The sequence below is a fragment of the Hippocampus guttulatus genome, chromosome 6 (assembly GCF_054856545.1).
Source record: "Hippocampus guttulatus isolate MCC_2025c chromosome 6, RoL_Hgut_1.0, whole genome shotgun sequence".
Taxonomy (NCBI): domain Eukaryota; kingdom Metazoa; phylum Chordata; class Actinopteri; order Syngnathiformes; family Syngnathidae; genus Hippocampus; species Hippocampus guttulatus.
This window is the reverse complement of record NC_141266.1, coordinates 16588862-16612951: the sequence shown is the minus strand read 5'-3', so window position 1 is coordinate 16612951 and position 24090 is coordinate 16588862. Positions and strand designations below refer to the sequence as shown.

The 24090-nt window shown below is 41.9% G+C and overlaps 1 protein-coding gene across 4 annotated transcripts; it reads left to right on the top strand.

The window, feature by feature from the left end:
- The first annotated feature begins 676 nt into the window (after positions 1–676).
- epb41l4b (erythrocyte membrane protein band 4.1 like 4B) lies at positions 677–23808 on the top strand. 4 transcript variants are annotated; one of them, XR_015101083.1, is made up of 25 exons: positions 677–1432; positions 6753–6857; positions 6929–6971; positions 8231–8309; positions 8546–8590; positions 9690–9742; positions 10541–10661; positions 10992–11079; positions 11155–11243; positions 12276–12345; positions 12453–12622; positions 13655–13764; positions 14574–14610; positions 15180–15201; positions 15326–15432; positions 17640–17779; positions 19306–19427; positions 19539–19658; positions 19754–19806; positions 20203–20355; positions 21325–21445; positions 21543–21676; positions 22528–22636; positions 22756–22830; positions 23105–23808. XR_015101083.1 is itself a non-coding variant. In XM_086112664.1 (24 exons), exons 1-23 carry the CDS (start codon positions 1178–1180, stop codon positions 22589–22591), a joined length of 2301 nt encoding a protein of 766 aa, XP_085968790.1. In that variant the 5' UTR covers positions 677–1177; the 3' UTR covers positions 22592–22636; positions 22756–23808. The 4 variants fall into 4 exon arrangements, 2 of the variants coding, with proteins under 2 accessions (XP_085968790.1, XP_085968791.1); XR_015101084.1 differs by lacking the exon at positions 21543–21676; XM_086112664.1 differs by having other exon boundaries at positions 22756–23808.
- The last annotated feature ends 282 nt before the right edge of the window (positions 23809–24090 follow it).

Genomic DNA, 24090 nt, shown 5'->3' with positions numbered 1-24090 from the left:
GTAATATGTTTTGGTTTTGCCTGTATTAAAGCAATGAAATTATTTTCATGAACATGACTACTGACATAGCTGCAACGAGGCTGTCATTTGTTAAATAACTGCAAAAACCCATATCCAAAGCCATATAAGTGATGCACTATACCTTATTATATTGTATTAGAGTGCAGTGTGTGTGTTTTAAATAATTTTGATGATTATGTCTTGCAAAAAACCCAAAGAAATTATGATATAACATCAGAAACAATGTATCCTGCCTTCCGCCCCAAGTCAGCTGGGATAGGCAAGCTTGCGACTCCAATGAGAATAAGCAATAACAAACAATGACAATTAACGTTAATATAGAAATTAGGTTGGAAGTGGCCTTTGTGAAAAATATTTTCCGATGTGTTTAATGAATCTGGATAATACTTTGACATTTAAAAACAATTATATATTTTTTATTTGGATAATCAGTTAAAATCAGTCGCTGATTAGTTAGTAGGCAGGATAAAATTTCTTTTCGGGAATTTTGACACCTTGTCGCCAGCCACCTCCGATCGATCTTCTCTCAAAGTGGACAGATGTCCGCCAGATAGCGCTGTTCTCCGTCCGCGCGCACACATACACACGGGCGCGCGCGCGCAGGTCGCAGAAGTTTGAAGTGTTTCTACGCATGCGCGGATGAGGCTGTTTGTCCAGTTTCGCTGGTTTGACTTTTACCAGTCAGCACAGAGGCGAGTTTGCGGTTCCCATGCGGAGCTTTTGAAGCTCGTCGATCCGCAGGGGGTGCTCCCATGCCGGCCCAGATGCGCGAGACTTTCCTCCCCCCTCCCCGGAGCGTGTGACTAAGGGGTTCCCACTGCAGAGAGTCACGGCGGGATTTTTTCCCCTTGGTGTGTCGGTGGGCAAACATCAAGGAAGCAACCGGCAGGTGCACCCGGGAGAGGACGGGGCAAGTCCGGAGGAAGGGGCGGAGGAGGAGGGCGGCCCCCGCGGAGAGGAAATCAACTGGTTGGCTTCTCCCATTAGCATGCGTGTCGAGTCCCCTCGTCCTGCCTGAGCCGCCGAGTCTCCTTCTGCGCCTGCCGACCGAGTGACACCTCGGCACGGGGAGAGGACGCGGAGCCGAAGGGACTCCCCGCCCCCCTTACCCCGACCCACTACCGCCGTGGGACTCCGTCCTATCACGGAAAGGAGAATGATGGGTTTTTTGCGCCGGACGTTCAGCCGCCGCTCGAGAAGCCGCCTCCAGGCGAGGGATAGGGACGAGCGGGATGGTACGGCTGGAGGAGGGTACCCCCTGCTCATGGCCCACCAGCAGCAGGTCGTCCACGCGCCCGCTGTGGTCACCGGGGGAGTGGCTGTACACATCCCGGCTGCTGGGAACGCGAGGACCGCCATCACCTGCCGGGTTCTGCTGTTGGACGGCTCGGATGTCAGCGTGGATTTGCCCGTGAGTGGCTCGGTGGCGCGTTGGCTTTAACTCTGGCGTTCTAGTGATAATATTTTTTTTCTGGATTTCAACTCGTGCCGTTAACTTTTATATCACTTTTTGAAGCCATGGAGGGGTGAATGGATAAATAGATACATCGAATATTTTAAATAACTTTGCAGTTTATTTGGGCAGCACAGTCTTATAGTGGTTAGCATGTCTGCCTTACAGTTCCGAGGTATTGTGTTCGAATCTCTACTTCCGCCCTTCCTGTATGGCGTTAGCGTGTTTTCTCCGGCTTCTTCGCACATTCCAAAAACTTGTTTGATTCTTTCAGGACTGTAAAAGTGAGTGTGAATGGTTGTCTCTATGCCCCTTACAATTGGCCAGCGACCAACCTCTTAAGTATTTGCTCATTCATTACATCATCCATCCATTTCTTATCTGTTTAGCCATACGAGGGTCGCTGACGTTCTGGAGCCTATGTCGACTCTTTTCGGGCAGTTGGCGGGGTACACTTTTTACATCATATTGAATTTAAATTTAGTTTGGCACAAAAATGTTCCTCAACCCTGGTTTACATCTTATAGTAGCATACTGACCATCAGTTTATTATTGGACTATTCTTGAGAATAGCCCTTGTCAATCTTATTTCTACTGCATGAAAAGTGGCAAAAACGAAAGTAAGATAACACTGTGCCACTATTGTTAATCACCGATGGTGGCAGTCACCTAAACCAGGACTGGCTTCATATTTGACTCACTCCTGTAGGTACGAGACCACAACCACAGATAGTGCTCGACTGTAACCAAAAATTATTCAAGACTATAATCAAAGATTGTGTCAACAGTGTCATATTTATTTTCATTAAGGGCCAGAATTGGTCATTTTTGCCCTCAAGGTGGCTGGTGGTTATATTTGTGAAACCACATACATATATAACCCCCTGGAGTGTATGCCAAAAATCAACAACAAACTACAAATGGTCTTGGTTTGACTCACGTTTTAGCCTGTGAGCAAATTTTTTTACATTTTCTTTTTAAAAAAACAAAGGATATAGATGTGTTAGATCAACAGTTTCTTCGCATTTGTTCTTGCTTTGGCTCCATTTTAATTCTGCCTTTGTACCGTGTGACTTTTTCTTCTCCGTGCAACACTGACATTCGTGATGCTGTTTAAATGAGTCAACAAATTTGACGTTCTGCCAGAAGCTGAGCTTCACTGTTCATTCACGGACTAGCTGGCTGCAAGACTGCAAGGCAGTTACAGTTATTACCTCTATATGTTCTGTTTGGCAACCCTCATAATCGCCCCATGACATAACATAATTGACCCTCAGTTTGATTTTTATCATTTATGTGGTAGTTTTGAACAGAAGTCAAGGAAAACTGATCACATTGGATTAGGCTGTGTACTAGACTCTAACCACTGATTGTGGTGCTAGACCATAACCACAGGTGGTGGTGCTAGAATATAACACAAGGCTGATCGACTTGGTGCTGTGCGATATAAAAACTTGTGCCATACGGCCCTAACACTCTTTAGCTTATTTCGTTATTTTGAATGTTGGATTAGCACTGGGGCGGCCCGGTAGTCCAGTGGTTAGCACGTCGGCTTCACAGTGCAGAGGTACCGGGTTCGATTCCAGCTCCGGCCTCCCTGTGTGGAGTTTGCATGTTCTCCCCGGGCCTGCGTGGGTTTTCTCCGGGTGCTCCGGTTTCCTCCCACATTCCAAAAACATGCATGTCAGGCTGATTGGACGCTCTAAATTGTCCCTAGGTGTGAGTGTGGGCGTGGATGGTTGTTCGTCTCTGTGTGCCCTGCGATTGGCTGGCAACTGATTCAGGGTGTCCCCCGCCTACTGCCCGGAGATGGCTGGGATAGGCTCCAGCACCCCGAACCGCTTGATCCCCTAGTGAGGATCAAGCGGTTCGGAAAATGGATGGATGGATGGATGGATTAGCACTGTTGCTACACTGATGTGGCATCTGAGACGGGATGACAACAGTACATTTTGGGGAATGTTGATTTTCGAATTTAATTTATCCACCAGTCTTTATTTAAATTTTTATCTCCTAATTACAGCAACATACGCTATACCACAGCTACACAAGTGGCAGTTTATGAAAACAATACAATTTACTGCTTCATAAAAATACATTTATTTCACATTTGAGTTAGCATTTTGTTGTGCCCCTCGACAACCCTTTCACTTCCTCAGATGGCCCCTTCAGAAAATTAATTGCCTCTGACCCAAGATTGTGCTAAACCACTGTATATTCACAGAGATTATGCTAGGCTATAACTACGCAACTATTGATGTTGACAAAACCAAACTCAGCGTTTTTATAACTGAATAAAGTTAATTCCATCTCTTACTTATAACTGAAGTTTTTGGTTCCTTTATCTCAAATATTTTTTGTTTTAGGAAAATAATTACCGACGGCGACCATGAATGAAAGGAGGAGTTATTAGTCAAGACACAAGATGGCTGCCATTTCCTTATTGCCAAGTGCTCAGATGAGGGGAAAAAAAGGCAACGAGAGGCGCGGCCTCATCTGGTTCCCTATTTTGAATTTAGGCAAATTCTGCCAAACAACCAGAATGTCGCCAACTACCTTAACCCTGTGCTTTATATTTTACACCATCTCCTTGTCAACTCAGAATTCCCCTTATCCTCCCATCTTGTGCCATCGTAATCTTTTTTTACACGCCCTCTTGCTCATCGCCACTTTCTCTCCTCCTCCATCCATCCCTTCTCCGTCCTTCCTCTATTCCCAGACTCCCTGATCTGATTTGGTGTCACACACGTACAAGTGCGTGTGGGTGAGCGAGTGTGTGGGTATGCGTGCGTAAGTGCCTTTTGCTAAGATGGTTTCATTTTGAAGGTTGTGTGCGCGTCACCTCGCACCACTTTGCCCGTGTCTGCATGTGTCCAGCTGGGACTCGCAACAACAACATGTAGGTTCCAACGAATAATGCAAAATGACACATGGCTCATCAGAGCGGCGGCTTAGTCACAGATGTGTTGCAACAAGTTTGCTCATGTCCTTGTGTTTCCCTGAAGGCTGAGACACAGGTGTGCCCAGTCAAAAAAAGCTTATTAGACATTCACCATTTGGGAGTACTACACGCAAGCCAAATGTTGTCCTCCTGATGCAGCTTCAACAGGATCCAGGTCATGACTTCAAATACCCTTTGCAGAATGAACGAGGGTACTTCTGCTGCTACTTTTTTCCCCCCTCCCTGCCATCATGTCCCCAATCCTTTAATACCTCTGATTTCCTCACACACCCACCACAAAGTTTGGATTGGTTATCAGGATCCAAAGTACAAGGCTGTCATCTTTTTACACACAAACACACCCACTCGGTGTAAGTTGGAGAAGCTTCACTTCCGGTTCCAAGATTTTGACACGAAGTGTGGTTTCTGCTTTTTTTTTTTCCCCTCGGCAAAAAGTCTAAAGTTCTCCCCGTGGGGCTATTCTGCATTTGACCTAAATGCAACACAAACAATCCACTACAGGCAGTGACCCAACAGAATGACAATATTTTCATTACTTATGTAAGGCATGGGAATAATAATCAATTAGTTCCTAGACTTGTGTTAGGTGGAATTGATTATTGATTGCTTCTTAAATGAGATATTTTTAAAAATGAAATTAAATTGTTTTGCAGGTCTCAAAAATAAACTAGTGTCCATAAAATTGAGCATTTGATTGACCTCCATGCAGTTTTATAAACAAATCAAACCTCACAATCAGCATGTGTCTTATTAAAGATGAATTTTAATATCACAATTTAAAAGTTGTTGATTCCCGACCAATTACTGCTCTTAATACTAATTTTTTGTGCAAACAAATCCTGATTACAGCACGACCTATGAGTGGTTAGAACCTCAGCTCCAGTCTTGCTGTGTGGACTTTGCTTAGTCTCCCCTGTGCTTGCATTTTTTTTCCCCCTGGTACTCAGACTTCCTCCCAAGTTCCATCCATCCATCCATTTTCCGAACCGCTTGATCCTCACTAGGGTCGCGGGGGGTGCTGGAGCCTATCCCAGCCATCTCCGGGCAGTAGGAGGGGGACACCCTGAATCAGTTGCCAGCCAATCGCAGGGCACACAGAGACGAACAACCATCCACGCCCACACTCACACCTAGGGACAATTTAGAGCGTCCAATCAGCCCGACATGCATGTTTTTTTTGGAATGTGGGAGGAAACCGGAGCACCCGGAGGAAACCCACGCAGGCCCGAGGAGAACATGCAAACTCCACACAGGGAGGCCGGAGCTGGAATCGAACCCGGTACCTCTGCACTGTGAACTAACCACTGGACTACCGGGCCGCCCTCCTCCCAAGTTCCAAGGACATATATTTGTTTCATTGAAGGCTCTAAATTGTCCATCGGGGTGAATGATAATTTCGATGCTTGAATTAATCAAACTCAAATTGAAATTGCAATATAGTAGAATGCAATTTTCAAATCACAAAGGCTGCAGTCTAAAAAAAAAAAAAAATCAACGAGTTATAATAGCCAGTATGCTTTTTTGTTTTTTTAAATAGATGTATGTTTATTTATTTAGTGTATACATGAGTTCAGTGCAGTCGACACATTTACATATTGTTTCATGAAATATGAAAAGTTGAGGTGATAAAGCCACAGATTTGTTTGCATCACTGCTGTCATCTGATGTAAGAGTGACTGACTAGTATTTACACCGCACTTTTAGAACACTGTTAAGTTGTTACAGTGAACACTTAAGACTGCAAGTCAATGTGTGAACAAATTGAACCAGCTACATGAACTGTCATTCATATTCATTCATTGTTTATTTGCCTTTTATTATAGTGCAAGCCAAAGAGAACAAACTATTTCTGTATTAGTCTGATATGGTTTATTGCAATATAGATTCATTTGTTGTTTGTGTTTGTTAAAAATGACACGGGAGGGACCCTTGAAAAAAATAATCGTATATTAAATTGGAAAAAAAACCCTCAGTTTTTTTCCAAGCACTTGTTTATACTGTTGCATAGCGCTGCCAGATGTACCACTGCAATTGTCAGCCGACCAGTCCAGGGTGTACCCTGGGTAATGGCCAAAGTTAGCTAGGATAGACTCTAGCTAACGCTAAAATGCTAATGAGGATCAGCGGCATAGAGAACGGATGGACTACTGACAACAAGTCATTCTGCTCTGGAAATTTTGTAACGTGGCTGTTTTGGCTCATGTTACCTGCCAAAAATGAGTGTCTTGAGTCATTTTACCACGAAAAGATCATGTTACTCAACACCCACAAAGCCCCTTTTAGGAAACAATTCACTTTTTTGTTCTTCTGTTGTAGAGCAAAAGCAAAGGCCAGGACCTTTTTGACCAAATCATGTATCACATAGATCTGGTGGAGGCGGATTACTTTGGGCTGCAGTACATGGACGCAGACCAAGTCTCAGTGAGTCCTTGACACGCACGTCAACAACCTTGTTTTTGGTCCGCACTAATTCTCGCTCGGTGCTCTTTCAGCACTGGCTGGATGTGTCCAAGCAAATCAAGAAACAAATCCGAGGTGAGTTCATCCCTGCTTTGTGTTGAAGAATCTTGAAGTGCACTTGCATGTGTAGGGAGCAGGTACCACATTATCAAACGTGGACAAGGTTATTAGCATTTGGAGCCGTACCCTTGTTTGCTCTCCTATGTGGACATGAAATGCGATACAGTCGCAAGGGAAAGAGGATGTAAACAGCCGGTTTGCAGCCTGCGCATTCGGATGAGATACAATACGAGAGCTTCTGTAATTGACATAAATAGTGGGGAAGTGGGGATTATTTACTAACCTGCAGACGATGGCAGGAGGCAGCAATACTACAAAACGATGTGGCAAGTATATTTTAATTTATGTCAAGCAAAACTGCAATTTTAAAGACAATGGTGCCTGGAGATATGAGTTGAATTTGTTCTTTGTCCAACACTGACATTGCAAATCATCTCTCCCCATTGAAATGAATTGAAAAGCGAGCAATCCGTTACAGCTCAACAGTTTTCAAAAAAAAAGAAAAAAAAAGAATAAAATGTAAAATATACTTAAAAAAACATACAGTAATTACATCATTAAACACACTGTACAGAATTAAGCAGGATTTTCCACAGTTGTGCTGTGCCCCCTGATGTGTGGGCCTGGGCCACCTGGGGCACGGTTCTGCATTAACGTGACTGTGTAAGACCACCTGAAGTTCACTGACCCTGGCTTGATCGGGCCAGGACACATCTCTTAAATAATAAATACGATGAAATCAACACATTCTTGCTTTTTAAATATTAAATGTTCAATATTTTGAATTTTATTCACCGAGATCGATCAGTCACCATCACTGAGGTCCTTACTGTGCTGTGCCCATTTTTTTGGCGTCATAAGGAACGTCTTGAATAAGATATAACGGTCATAAAATGCTAAACGTTAAGTATCCAGTTAGATTTTATATTGGAAAAAAACCAGATGCTTAATATCAAATAATCATTGAAACTTTCATTACCAGTGCCGGTTCTGGCAGGACCACCACAACACAGCTCATGGCCCACCCAAAAAGGCTGAATGTAGGACTCTGACCTGGGGTAACAATATAAAACATACAAATTCAAATTGACATGGAGACGGTCTTGAGTAAGATGCAGTTTTAATGATTCGTTTTCCAAAGTCAGTTGAGACATACTGTAGCCTTTGAGTGTGCAGGTTTTCCTCATAGTGTCCAGTGTGTGCGTATTCATATCGTGTTTGGAAAAGAAAATATAATACATGAAGCTGTTGAGCAATTGTCTTCCTTTTCCTAGATGGTCCGCCATTCCGACTCTTCTTCCGAGTGAAGTTTTACTCCTCAGAGCCAAATAACCTGCGTGAGGAATTCACAAGGTAAGAATAAGAAATCTCTATTGGCCTGAGCATGATGATGATGATGAGAAGGAGGATGTCCAGCAGGGATGCAAGGCTAATTACTTTGCCGCTATGGGCCGATTGGGATTGGAAAAAAAAAAAAATCCAAATAGACTTTTTAGAGCAAAGTGTACTTTAACAGAGCAGGGACAATTGTAAGACATTTGAAAAATGTATGCTACATTACATTTTTAATCATGTCACTCTCACTGCAGGTATCTGTTTGTACTGCAGCTTCGACAGGATATTTTGTCTGGCAAGTAAGTCTTTCTTGCACATGGAAATGGGTAATCATGATGAACGGTAAAATGGTTTATGTTATGAAGGCTATGCATACCACTCTAAATGTGCTGCTATATCGTCACACGCAAACTCTTCTAAATGCAGAATACATTTTATTTATTTTATTGTCATGGAATTAATATAATGCCCCTTTTCTATTCATACACAGTACCAGTACTTGACACACTGTTTTGTACCAGCAAAGGTACTACCATGTATTGCTCGCTTCCAAAGATGCCGAGTCATGATAAACCACTTCTCGTCACTTAGTGCTGGAGCATATTTGTCATGGTAGCATTGGACTATGCACGGCTACACCCTGATGTTTCCTATTCCGCTTTCCCTACTTTGCTGCAGCGGTGCGTTTCCTCGCTGCCACTCAGTCTCCTCTCGAATACGAATACTTAAAGCATAGTGAATGCAGGGGAGTTGATGTCATTTATTGTTCTTGTTTGGATGCGTGTTTTATACTGGCTGTTGTGTTCAATGCGCTACGGCGTCCGCATTTTCCCACAGTAGTATTTGGAAGTGTAGACTGCTCCAGCATCGACAGTTTAAAAAAAGAATTCTGTTGTTTAGTGATATTACTACTAATTATTAATACTAATTTGGTACGTAACCTTCAGGAAACGTTTATTTATTGATGTATTTTGACAACTCATCAAGGTGACATTCGGAATATGGTTGCATGCAGTTTGTTGGCTGACAGTTGGAAATGGAGCGTTTGTTTGACTTGTGGACAGTCTGTCTGAGAGGCACACACACACACACACACACAGTTTTGCGCGCACACACACATGCATGCACGCGCACACAGAGGCGTGTTGCCCATCTCTATGTTCCAGCTGTATCTGGGCCACAGATCCCCCGAGTGCAGCTTTATTATAACACTCAAGATCAGGATCTGGTGAGGTGATTATTTTGGGAAAGGGGTTGCTTCTCCTTCACACACACACACACACGCACACGCGCACATGCAGATAATTGTATTTGACTCGGCAAGTGTGTGTGGGGCACTCCCACTGAGAGCAGCTCATCACACCATTCTTACCCCCCTTTTTCTCCCCCCGTCTTCAGATTGAAAAGTCCATACGATGTCTCAGTAGAACTGGCCGCCTATTGTTTGCAAAGTAAGTAGACTTAACCTCCAAGATGATTTCATTCCATTTGATTTCGTTCAACCAATATTTAGAACGGAATGGAATCGCTTTTGTTACTTGGTAAAAATTTGAGGAAAAAAGATTTAGACCTGACCAGCGTTTCGCAGTGCAGCTTTTTGAAATATGATAGTTACACCGAACACAATGTTTGCATTACATACCTTAAGTCACAATAAATGACAAAATGATTTTAAGCATGCTTGTGAACCACACAAGACACACTTGCACACGCAGAGATCCAAGACAAGACCTGTATCACGCATTTATCCATTAGTGCTCAGTTTTAGTATTGATCATTTTCCCAAAATCTTGCAACCGGTGTGATCTCATTCCACATCCACACCGCCCCTAAAAAAATGTCCAACACGAAAAAGTAAATCCTCTAAAACTGACGCAATTATGCATACAAACACAATTAGAATTTCTATCAATGAATAATTCTTCGGCAGTGACGATACAAACCGGAGTAAATTTATCTTAGTAAAGGATCAGGATGGAATCTTAATGAGTCGATTGGTGGTGCAGAAGTGACTGTTCCTCCAAGAGATTGAAGCCAAAAGGACTGCAAATGTGGTTTGTTTGTTTGCTGAAACCGCTTTGGAAGAGGTCAAGAAACACTGATCTATAGTGATAAAGCTCATGTATTTGGGTGGCCAATGAGTGAATATGAGCTTGTGTGCTTATTGTTTAGGTTGTATCAAAATGCTCCGTGTCTCCTTGCTCTCCTCTCGTTTTCATAGTTGTGTTCCTTTTTTTTGGTATGTCCAGGTGAGCTGGGAGACTGCGATCCCTTGGATCACTCTCCCGTGCTGGTGTCGGAGTTCCGCTTCACTCCGAAGCAGAGCGAGGCCATGGAGGCCGACATCTTCACCAGGTGGCTGGATCTCAGGTGAGAATGAAGCCGTTTCAGCGTCAGAGGCGGCGGTGACTTGTTGCCGTTTTCTCCTCCTCCTCCTCCTCTGCGAGTCCCAGTCACTTAGCTGGCCACACTCTCGCTGGTCTGTGTGAAGGATTAAGGAGGATTAATCCGAGGAGGGTCTTGATTGATTCTGGGCAGCATTTAACCACAGTGGCGGTCTGAACGCTCCCATCTGGGATTAGATTACATATACTGTAATTTCACTGAACCCACTGGGCCACGCAAGGACAAACGGACACCCATCACCAGCGCGTTATCCAAAGTATTTTCGTAATGTCAAAGTCCACGTCTCCTTTTCAGGGGCAAGAGTCCGTCGCAAGCCGAAATCTCCTTTCTCAACAAATGCAAGTGGCTGGAGCTTTACGGTGTAGATATGCACTTTGTTAAGGTGCGCCTCGTACATTTATCGACGTCACGCTCGCTGTGTATTCTTGAGTGTTAAATGTGCACATGGTGTCATCAGGGAAGAGACGGTTGTGACTACGCGCTGGGTCTCACTCCTACTGGCATCCTGGTGTTTGAGGGTTCCAACAAAATCGGGCTCTTCTTTTGGTAAGACTTCTTGAATCATCTTCCTATGTGCACTCAAAGTGGTTGTGATTCATAAGTAAAATGTCAAACATTTATGCGGGGTGTCCCCTGCTGCTTTTTCCGCTCTGCTGTTAGAGCAATTTAAATATCAAGACATTTGATGAAGTCGCAAGTACCGCACGGGCCATGTTTTAAGCGGTATTTTCGCATCGTTGATTGTCACGTTGGCGTTGAATGAAGTTATACAAGTTTCAAACTCGTTACACGGCTCAAGCAAAAAAAAAAAAAAAAATCACATTATGGACTACAGCCAGACGAAAGCGGAGCTCCTCGCACCTGCTAAACTAAACAAATACCTCAACTCAGCATGGCTGAGCATTTATGCACTAACATAGGCTGCAGAGATTGAGATTGCTTTTATTGTTTGTTTGTATTTTTTCACCCAGCGGTGACTACATGAGAGCCTTGGCAGTGGCATTTTACTTGTACAAGGTGACTTATTTACTGTCTGTCTTAAAATGATTACATAATAAGAATAAGAAAACCTATTCGTCTCACAACGGAGAAATTCCCAATTTACAGCAGCAAAGTTACGAAAGGAAGAAAGTAGAAGAACAAAAAGTAGAGGAGCTGCTGTCAAGGCAGCCACTCTCACGGCGCCATCTTGAAGTCATAACAACATAATAACAAAATAATACAATGCAACACATGAGACAGAGTAAAATAGGAAATGTTACAATTTTCGAGGCCAGGGGTCAAATAGTCAAGTTTTTTTTTCCTGATATACGAAACACAGAATTCATTTCATTAGAATTTTAGACATTTAGAACAACAGTGTTACTTACCCGTAACACTGAAAGGAAAAAAAGAGTAAATAAATGTTATTTTTATGCGTAGTATTTTTTTTATATAATTTGTTGAAGAATTGGCGATATTTTTTATACTATGTACTTTGTGGGACACCTTTGCTCAAACAACACATGATTGATTTGCGTTTCCTAGAAGTGTAAATATGGCTTAAAAAAAGAAATTTGTACAATCTGTCATATTTAGGCCCAAAATCACACGTCTGGACTTCAAAAAGAGTCGACTCACTCTGGTGGTCGTGGAAGATGATGAGCAGGTTTGTGTCTGCAAGCAAACACATGCACACACGCGCACGAGCACACACATCCCAATGAGGTCAGTCTTGGCCGGACTACAAATCGACATCTTTTTTCCGCTTTAAAGGGCCGCGAGCAGGAGCACACGTTTGTGTTCCAGCTGGCCAGCGCCAAGAGCTGCAAGCATGTGTGGAAGTGCGCCGTGGAGAGCCACGCCTTTTTCCGGTTACGCCAGCCAACCACGGGCAAGCCAGGCCGCAGCGACTTCACGCGACTCGGCTCTCGCTTCAGATTCAGGTAGCGCTCATCACTCGCCTCGTTACCGAAGCGACGTGACGTTGTGAGAATTTAGCAGGAAATTGCAGACAAAGTTTGATACTAATTTACCAGAGAGAATCTATTTGACATCACCCAAGCAGATTAAGAGAATATAAAAGAAAACCTCTGAAGGTTAAGATATCCTAAAAACTGGATTTCCTCGAATTACAACGTATTACCTTTGAAATGGAATCCAACTAAAGTTACGGGTTTGAGGTCTGCTGTGAACAAAAATGGAGAAATAGCAGCAAGTGGTTGGAGAGATACTCGTCTGCTTGCTGGCTACTATCAAAGTGCCCTTGAGCAGGGTGCTGTAGCCACCCCGCAGCTCAAGTTAGTGCCGCAATGTTTGCGTGCCTCTTTCACTCTGAATTTCTTTTTACATTCCTGCTTGTGCGTCATCTGGTTCCCCTTGTGGTATAAAACACAATTATACAGCAGTGTGTAAATTGATTTTTTTCCCCTCAAAGATATTATCATGAGTATAATAGATCATTACATTAAAAAAAAAATCTCCTGAGAACATAATTATGAAAGTAAGCCAGCAGCAACAAACAAACCAAATGATGTGTGCATTGTGTCTATGGTTACTTCGTATCTATGGTTACGTGGAGGTGTTCCTATGACGACCGAGATATGCCCTTCGTATTGTTTTCCTTCTCACTTTTTATGAAAGCAACTACTCTCACTTGATGGGCACTTGCTGTTATTTTTAAGAGCAGCCTCACAGGGCCCACCCGAGTCACAAGATTTCTTCTTACAAGGTAGCAACATCTTTGGTGGAAGAGATTCATAAAGTCGATTAAATTAGCCTATTAGGGTAAGTGGCCCTATTCACTTCGGTCGGAATGTTGTGACTGAGGATAATTCATCACTTTAAATGACAATGGCGTCTTCATTCAGTCTGGGCGCTAACTCCATTTCCAATCTCCTAATCCATGAGCTGTAGCTGCAGTTGCAGCAATAACAAGCAATCAAAAATCCCTAATTCCTGGCTCCTGTCAATCTCAGCGGTAAAACGGAGTACCAGGCGACTCACGGAAACCGGCTAAGGAGAGCCAGCACGTTTGAGAGACGGCCGAGCAAACGATACCCCTCCCGCACGCAGTCACTGGGCAAAGGTGAGTCTTATCTGTGCACACAATTGCGTACATACAACCCTGTGGACCTTAAGAACCTGCGACACGCCTCCGAGTCATAGTTCTCACTTAGCTTCAATACACTCATCAACCACAACATTATGTACACTTGTACAATTAAATGAGAACCGTTAATGTATCTTAACAAATGTAATAAACAGACCTGGATAAAAATGACCATATTTTGTTGTACATTTGAGGCAATTATTGCAATGAAAAGATTTTTTTTTTGTAATGTTCATTGAGAGTTCTGTACATCTTTGACTTGACATTTCCTATGCTGATCTCAGTACATTTTGTGACTTTTTTCCTCCTTGTGTTTAGAGTATTTGTCGTGAACGTTATCAGGGAACACATTTTAGTCCCGTCCCCGCTCTCTGAAAGCGTCATTTTTCATCTTGTATTGGATCTCATTACAGTGTGGATGTAAAAAAAAAAAAAAAAAGTCTGCTGTTTGTATAACCATAATTCCAAGACAATCGTTTTGAACAAAGAGGAAGCGCTGCGACGGCGTCTTGAACTTATCAGTTAGCAGGTTCGTTTGAACAAACCGCCGCCCACTATCGCGTCCCACGCTAGCTGATAATTTACCTCGATAGCTTCAACAAAGTCCCTCACATTCCCAACGTTTAAGACTTGAATCGCCACTTTTCGACACTGTGTTGACGTCAGTGAGAAAACATGGTGACATAGAGCACATACACTTGTTCGTTGCTAACATTGTGTGTGTGTGTGTGTGTGTGTGTGTGTGTGTGTGTGTGTGTGTGTGTGTGTCGCCGTCGCCCTAATAGTTGCTGCCATTTCTCCAGCCAAGCCGCCACACATCAGGTAACGCCGAAAAACCCACACAAATGCTATTATATGGACATATAATATATATTTACTTATACTTATATTAAGTGCTGACTGTGATATTAACAGCTGAACAGTTTGAAACTTTTTTTTTTCATGGCAAAACATGATGTGTTTACCAAGCACTTCCTTCATTGGATTTCTCTCCTCACCGCTTGCCCACCTCACACCACTACGCTTGCGCCACTCACAAATTTGATTGGCTGAGTCGTGTCATGTGGGTGGAGTTACAGTGCCCATGATTGGTCGGTCTGTTGTGCGCATACATGGACTACTTTAAAGACCTTAAAAGATGACATGAGGCTGCTAAGGTTAAAATAAGTCGAGTGTAAATTCCCCCCCCCCCCCTCCCGACCCCACCCATGCATGTTAAATAAAAACAAGCACAGATCACACAATGATTTCGTAATTTGTCTGAGTCTGTATCGAGTCCATCTATTGAGGACCTTCACTGCAGATGATACAAGGAGGTCTTAACTGTACATGAATTTAAAGTATGAAAGTTAATCTGTGATTGCTGATTGTTTTCATTCTTTCTCTGCCAGCCCTGATCCTAGCCTACATGCAGTGAGTGACCTCAGATGATCTACTTACACACACACACGCGCGCGCACACGTATACCCACACCTTCGTAGTATACACAGGCCTGGCTTCGATGTGAAACATTTCATTTTCGTCAATCCTCTCCAGTACCAACACAACATCCCAGTGGCGGGTCACGAAGCATGGCGCCCGGCCCACCCCGCATACACGCCCTCAGTTTACCTGCAGCCCTCCGGACACACGCCGCCGCACAGGTAGGACGGGGGCAGGGACCGCCATCAGGCTACTGGGTAATGTCAATAGGCCGGCACCATTTTTTTAGTACAGGGGTGGGGAAACTTGCCCGACGGGCACATAAAATTTTAATTGGACAGTTGGGCTAAGTCATTCGTACATGGGGTAAGAATGCGTAAAAGAGTTTCTTTTTTTTTTGTCAAGTAGTAATTCTATTTTTTCAGTTTGATGATGGTTTTTATTTACATTTTTACATGATTAATAATAATAATTAACAAATATTAAATGAAATAGAAGTATTAAGAATAATTAATATTGTTATTTGTTTTTGCTGTAAATCAATGAACCAATTATGTATATTTAGTATACAGTACATATATTCGTAATTATATTCAATGAGTTTCAGGAAAAACTGACTAAAATGTTCATGTCAAATAATTTTTAAATTGCATTGTTCAGAATGTAATACTTTACACTTTATTGAGGTGAATGCAAAAAAATGATTCAAATGTGTGTGTAAAAATCTCATTTTTAAATTGTGCTCGTCATAATTTAATTGGTTATTTAATCACATTAAAAAATCATGTTAATATATTCAATATATGTATACAGTACATAAAATTGTCTAGAGTTTTTATTCATAAAAAAAAAAAAAAAACAACTTCAGGCCATATTTTTGTTTTAGTCGCCTCAGCAGGGCTCTCCTGCAGGGCAGTTTTCTATTTTCATATCCCATCGTATCTGTGTTTTCATCTCACTTCATGTCATGCATCTCATCCAGTCTGTACGTGTGTGTGCTTGCCCTTTGTGTCCATGTGTCCGTTTCCATGCGTGTGGGTTCAGGCCTTCTGTCGGGGCCTCTTCCTCGTCTACCAGTCCCGTGTCCGGTCACCCCGTCGTCCCGGAACGAACCAGCAGCTTGCACCACGCGGCCATCATCAGTGTCATGCACATGGACAAGGTCATGACTACACTTTGACCTCTACTTTAACCTTGGACTGACACAAACTGCCCATTAAAAAAAAAAAAGCAAGAATCTCTTCCTCCTCCTCCTATTCCATTATTCATCACATCTCCACATTGTGGATCCAGTAGACGCCTCTAGAATGTAACGAGTCATAATAGTAGCTTAGTTTGCTTGTAAATGGTTCGAGTATATCCCATGATATATTTGTTGCTATGGGCTTGAGGAAAAAAAACCTGCTTTATGGTTTCTTATAACAGTGGTGGGGAACCTATGGCTTGTGGGCCACCTATGGCTTGTGGGCCATACGCGGCCCTGGAGAGCATTTGGTCACTAGAGAGCAATGTTGCTAGACTATGAAATGGAATCACGTTTTTTTGGAACTCCAGACATCATTTGAAATGTGAAACATTAACAAATACATTTACACTTGAACAGACAAAAAGCACAGCTAATGCTTTTTACAGTATCTTTCGTGCAATGACAGACCCAAACATGACTTCTAACACATACAGAATTACGACCAGCCAAAATGTGCTTTTCACTTCGACAGAGATTATTTTTGAGTGGGAGTTATTTTTTTATTTTATTTTTTTACACTGCACATAGAAGATACCATTTTCAAAAGTACATGTAGAATGGGTCTCCAGAGGACTGAAATGGCCCCCGACCGAAAAAAGCTTCTCCACCCCTGTTTTGCATTTGCATTTGTCTCTCTTTGTTGCAATTAAATGACAAAATCACTTGAATAGCGTCATTTTCCAGAGGTTATAAGGGTCCAAACATGCATATACTGTATGCTGCTTTAGGGGTGCTGCGTGTTTGTTGTTGCTTTATGCTATTATATAGTTCACCATGACATTATGAATGACAGTTATTGATTACCAACCTGCTGTTTACATGTGCCGTAACAATAATGTGGTTTTGCTGTGATAGTGGGCGGAGCTAGAATCCCATTGTGGCTTCATAAATGAATAAATGGGCTTTTGCCAAAGTGCTTATAAAATCAAGAAAATAAAATCAAGAAATGAATGAGTTTTCATGTTGTGTATCATGTGTAATGTGAATGAATTTAACAAGTTGGAAACTTAAGATGGGAATAATTGAGAATTTTCAGCAATCAACAAAGCAATCAAATTGTCGGAAATTTTATGGAAAGAGAAACGGATTGCGCAATCCAGTTGTGATGTGAAAAAAAATATATATATACAGTATATCTTTTAGGCGGGATTGATTGCTTTTGATGTGCTGTGTCGTCCTCAGCTTCCCTCTGAGCAGTCCCGCCTCCGACCATCAGCTCAGTGTGGAAGAGAACGAGACGTCATATTCCGGAAAGGTCAATCGCCGTCACCGCCGCCACACGCACAGCCAGGACACGCTCTGCCACACACACAACAAAATCCGTGAGTACAAAAAGGCCACGATGCAAGTTTGAGAAACTGCTTATTATGCATCCAGAATTTATGTGCCATCAGTCTTCACAATGTACTTGATAGACAAGTCTTCCGCTTCAATGGATATTTCACTCCCATTATACAGTTTTATGCAGTGGGCTCGTTCCTTGTAAATCGAGTCACAGATGACAAGGTACAACAGTAGTTACGAATCTCATTTCCTCGTTGTGTTGTAATACACCAAGCCTCTATCGTGAATGTAAAAGGTCCACACACCCCTGTTCAAATGCCAGGATTGTGTGAAATAATTTCCAAACACATGATGCCATTAATGTGCCTCGACATAGAACTAAGTTGGTGGGGGCGGGGGGAGGGAAATCTGTTCTAGAAGGAAAGTAAAAATTGTAAATCAAGGCTTCCCATAGCCCAGACATCCATCCAGGAAGAAGATGGCCGAATTGCTGCAACGGCGTCGGTGTGGCTGTCGTACTCTTGGCATCTTCCCTAACCAGTTTTCTTCTCGTCTTTTTCTCCATTTTTGGAGCGACGTCCAGTTAGTAATGTCACTGCTGTGGCATATTTTCATATTTGATGACGCCTGTCTTAATAATAAGATCCCTTGGATTCGATTGAATTTTTCTGCGGACCATGGCGTGTGCTGTAAAATGGGAATAATTGAGAATTACAGGAACAAAACAGGAAAAGACTCTGAGAACAGCTGAACTTTATTTGGGCCTTTTGAATGGTGGTGGGCAATGACTTATGGTCTTCTGTTGAATGAATGGAAGCAAGTGGATGTTCAGCTTTATTGTACCTTAAACCATCCAATGGAGGAGGATTTTATTTTTCTGCCTCTCAGATCCATTGATCAACATAGATATTTGTATTTAAGAAATCATGTTTTGGGGATAAACTGAGTAAAACCTGCTAATTAAAACGCATGAATCCTCATTATACACAATTTTTTTTTTAATGGTCAAAAGTTTCTATCTTGATACGTCCGTGGTACGGGATCTGAAGAATTAATTGAATTTAAATCAACATCGCAATGTAGTAGGATATAATTTAAAAATTGCAAAGGCTGCAATTTGGGAGTAGAAAATATTTCATTTCAGTCACAGTAGTTTTTTTTAAAAATATGTATATTTTATGTATTTATATTGTGTCTGGCTAAGTTCACTGCTTCAGAAATGCAGCCCACACTCCACTGCTCCACATTTACATATTGTAGATTGACACAGATTAGTTTGCATTCGTGGTGTCATCTCATTTACTGACTTTATCTTTACGCCGCACTTGTTTGGTAGAGTTTTATAAAGCTGTCATTGTGAACGCTCAAAAGACTTCCAAATCGGCGTTAAACAACACAAATTAAAGTCGATAATCTATCTTTCATATTTAGTCACCATTCATTTGCCTTTTGTTTCGCATACGCCTAACTTATAAAACCAAAGCAATAATGTTCACTAATTCTGATATTCCTGCATATTGTACTCAACACTCGACTACCTAACGTGTTTTTTTTTTCTGCTAAGAGTGTCGAGCATCACCTTGTCTAGGAGGGGAGTTGGACACGTCTCCTTCTTTCCGCAAGGCCGTGGAGTCAGACAGCGAGTGTCCTGCATGGCCCTCGCTCTGCATCAACATAGACAACAAGGTCAGACACATTTCCACACACTGAATTTCTTCTTCTGCTGATAAGATGAGACGATTCCGGTCTGGCTTCATTCTCTTCTTCTTGTTCCTCTTCAATATGTGACATCTGCAGGGAGAAGAGAAGCAGCTCTCGGAAAAGTCTCTCCACCCCTCTACCGCCTCCTCCCCGGCCTTGCTTCCAGATCACCTCAAGTGTAACATTCTTAAGGCCCAGATGGAGGCGGCTTTCAGGGTGGGTAACATACAGCATGTGATTTCCGGATAGTATTGTCTTCCTAATGCTTTTATTTGCACGTTTGTATCTTTTTTTTTTTTGCCTCCAAATAGCATGGTCCACTCAGTCCAAGGGCGAAAAACTCAGATATGCCGCTCAAGGACAGGCAAGTTCTCTCCTTTTTTTTCTGTTGCTCTTTCTTGCTTGATGCTTGCTCCCAAATTGAAAGTGAAGCTGCATCACGTGCATGCAGACTTCTAAATGAACCGACCTTATCTGTACTGATCAGATACTGGACCTAATGACCATGGCACAAGCATAGATTAAGAATTCAGTGGTTCTTAACCTTGTTAGTGTTGGTAAGAACCACTCTGTTAGGTTAATTGAAGACTCTCATTTCTCCATAGCCATAGATGTCAGTGTCAATGCTTGTTCGTGCATACGTTTCCTGTGATTGAAATTTAAAAATCATTTGCGATAGGCTCTGGCTCACCCGCAACCCTAATGAAGATGAGCACTAGAAAATGAATGGATATACTGTATCCTCAAATGCTGTCAACAGGTACCAGAGCTCCTCTCAAGACTCATCAGCGTCCAGTTTGCCTGCAGACAAAATGTCGCAGAGACCGGATGTCCGTTTTGCGTCCGAGAGTCTCCATCCTAAATCCAGCCTGTGCACCAACCGCAGGAAACGTCTCGTCAGACAGTTCAGCTTGTGAGTTCACATCGCACATGTCACTCGAGTGCACTTGAGCCTTCATGCAGGGGCACTTGAATCCTGTCTGTGCTTCTTCCGTTGGTTTTTCAAATGGAATTGTATTAATGGGTGATTAGTTTGAAGACTCAAACCGAAAATGGTCCACATGTAGTTTTAGAAATGTTATTCTTCGGGTATCACAAAATCAAACATTATATAAGCTCTCAAAAGGCAGTTTTAAATGCATTTAGTCGAAACAAATTTCCTTCATCCACTCGCTATGACATTTTTCAGAATTTAAAATAGTAGTTTGACAACACAGCAACAGATAAAGCTAATCCTAAAATGCTGCAGTCCAATAAATTAAAATAAATAAATAAATAAAATTTATATTGGTGCTGTGACTTACATGGACAAGTTTGATTTGTTCCCTCTCCACACTCGTAAATCAAACCAATCATGTCAAATCATCTTTTACTATTTAGATGAATGGGATGCCATTAGTCTGCTCCAGCCCTTTTTAAAATATAATAAAAATAGCACTCTACAATATTCTACTGTAGTTTACAAAAATAAACGTACAGTAATGACATGATTAAACTGAATGTAAAGAATTAAAGCGCTTCATGATTTTTTTTAAGGTAAATTGTTAACTGTGTGGCCCCACTTTGGCCAACAAGCGGCAGTATAATAATCATACATAAAGTGTAGACATGAAGAAGCCGGTTGCTACGGAGTCATTTTTCACATCGGATAAATAATGTTTCTAATTATTGCTGTCATGTCAGTCCATATAGTTGCCAGTCATATTCGGATTTTTTTCTCCTTTTTTGTAAAATAAGAAAAAAACATTTTTTAGGAAGCACATTGGTTTATTTAATTGATTTGGTAAAAATGACTTGTTATGCTAGCAGGCTAGCGCTATATAAAGCATTTTAAATCCTTTGGGTTTTTTGTTTTGTTTTTGTTTGTATTTTTGCTCCGCAGTAACCATGAGGATGAAGATAACCTTCCAGAAGCTCTTGCAGCCATCTCCTGTGAGAGCACAGCCAAGTCGGGCTCCAATAGTTCACTGGACAAACAGATCCAGCCCTCCATTTACCCACAGGTAACATATACATGCAATTAAACGCAAGTTACGAGAAATTCATGGAGGGGAAAGTATGAGGAATGTCTGTGTGTGTATGCGTCCATGTGCATTCCAGGTGGACAATGTGCCAACACTGGAAGTGGCTAGTTCATGCTGTGTGTCCCCTTTGCCTTCTCCCCACCTCTCTCCTTCCTGCTACTGTAGTCCCCTCCCTCACTTGGTCCCTTATCTCGCGGCCCATCACGACAGGTAACAACACCCTCGTCCTGTCATTCGCCTTAGGGACACTTTGTGTTGGACCCAATATGTCAATATTCTTGTTATCCGAATTAAAGGCCCATGTTCTCCTTGTACACTATTTGTCCTCAGTCTTAAGACAATTCAGTGCGTCATTGGAACACGTACGGCACAGTAGAACAACCATGTATTGCTAATAATGGTTTACTTACAGGCACCTATTCTCTGGGGAAAAAAATGTTACTGCAGCTTGTCGTAGTTGTAAAACTATTCATGGTTTGGGATTGGGAATTTCTCCACTGCGAGACTAATAAAGGTTTTCTTATTTTATCTTATTCTGTTTCGCCGCCTGACTGTCTTATACTGCCCTCTGGTGGCCATGTCACACACACCAGAAGGAAAGCCAATGAACTAATCATGACGTATAAAGGGTTTAATTTTTTAATTGTCTATGTAATTATGTTAATGCAGTGTTTAAGACGTTATAGAAATGTCATAGAGCAGTGGAAGGCTGTGGTGGAGAAATGTCTCTCGTGAAACAGTCATTCCACCCGTGCTCTGAATTGTCTTTGTGAAGTCAAAGAGCATACTGTACTAGATAGAAGTCAATGAACCTGAACCTGACTTTTAGGGATATTGAATACTTGGTGAGGTGTGATGGAATGAACTTAATGTTTGCAGAAATTCATTGTACAAAGTAGATCAAATTTATCTTGTCTAAAATACCCGTTTCATTCAGTAATAAGAAAATTATCTACTTAGAAATCCTGTGTGTGTGTGTGTGTGTGTGTGTGTGTGTGTGTGTGTGTGTGTGTGTGTGTGTGTGTGTGTGTGTGTGTGTGTGTGTGTGTGTGTGTGTCTAGTGGAGAGGACGTGAGGGCGGACAGAGAGAAGCTCCTAAGAGCCCTCTTGATGACCGAGCTCTGAGAGCGCGCCGCTTGACGCCCTGACATGGAAGAAGAAGACTGAAAGGTGTCAGCTGCACTCCTCATTTTTGTGTATTTTAGTTCATTTAATTTTATGTTATATTTGCTGAAGAAGGCTCACTTTCTACTCCAACACAATAGACGATATACTGTATAAACTTTCAGATGGAATCCGAAGTGGCTTAAAGCAACAAATGGGACTGGAACTGCCTGCATGAGAACAGCTGTACACAACAAAAGGTCTTTTATCTCGACTTTTATCGCAAATTTTTCAACAACTTGAATGTACTTCACTTATTCTAAGGGAATAACACCTAAGTTCTTTCTGAGGCAAGAGATGGAAGTTTGATCAAACATACTGCACATTATGTATTTAGTTCAACCGTTGTCTTCTGCGTATGCTCTATGGACAAAAATATTGGGACACCCGGTTATTACATCTCTATCTCAGTTCTAGTTCATCCCAATATCCATCCATCTCCATCCATTTTCCGATCCGATTTATCCTCACAAGGGTCGCGGGAGGTGCTGGAGCCTATCCCAGCTGTCTTTGGGCAGTAAGGGACACCCTGAACCGGTTGCCAGCCAATCACAGGGCACACATAGAGGAACAACCATTCGCGCTCACAATCACACCGAGGGACAATTTAGAGTGTTCCATTAACCTGCCATGCATGTTTTTGGAATGTGAGAGGAAACCGGAGTACCCGGAAAAAACCTACGCAGGCTCGGGGAGAACATGCGAACTCCATACAGGAAGGCTGGAGGCGGAATCAAACCTTGCACCCCTGCACTGTGCCGCTCTCATCCCAATAGGACTTCTTCAAATGAATCCAAGCATGCCTTTTTTATGGACCTCACTGTGGACTGGGGCATGTTCAGAAATGAGCAGATTTTCAATTGTCCTAAACGTCTTGGGATTTGGGGGTATTGTCCAATACCCTGATTGATTATTTAAATCATGGGAAATTGAAGTGCAAGCCTATTTGTGCAGATTGTGTTGCATGCTCCTTTTAAGCAAAAAAAAAAAGTGTGCACCTGATTCTTTAAAATGTACTTCTTCATTTCATGTTTTATTTTTTTTTGCGCTCAGAAAATCAAGGTAATTTTTAATGGGAAACTGCCCATACAAGTATCACATTATTTATTTGTTGGTTTGTTTAGTGGGAATTGAAGGAGTAATTTAAGTTATTAAAGTATATATTTAATAACGTGGAATGTTTTTGTCAAATGTCGAGTGAATATTTAAAGCCATCGTTATAATAAAAGAGAAAGCTACCTACAAGATATGTAAAAGGTATTGCAAGACAATCCAATGACATTAGTGTATTTACGTATTTGAGAAACGTAATCCCTAAAAATAGATCTTACTGAAGTTATTAGAATAAACAACCAAACAAAAAAGTAATGTCATTGATCACAATCATGTTTGGGGGGGATTTAAAATAAACAATCTCTCATAAGTGATTTTTTATCATTTCTATTGTTTTTGTTTCAATA

Bases quoted from the DNA above. Each gene is read 5' to 3' on its own strand.
- epb41l4b (XM_086112664.1), top strand. From the start codon at position 1,178: ATGATGGGTTTTTTGCGCCGGACGTTCAGCCGCCGCTCGAGAAGCCGC. The intron at 6,972-8,230 runs GTGAGTTCATCC...TCCTTTTCCTAG, and splicing joins AATCAAGAAACAAATCCGAG to ATGGTCCGCCATTCCGACTC. The intron at 19,807-20,202 runs GCAAGTTCTCTC...TGCTGTCAACAG, and splicing joins GATATGCCGCTCAAGGACAG to GTACCAGAGCTCCTCTCAAG.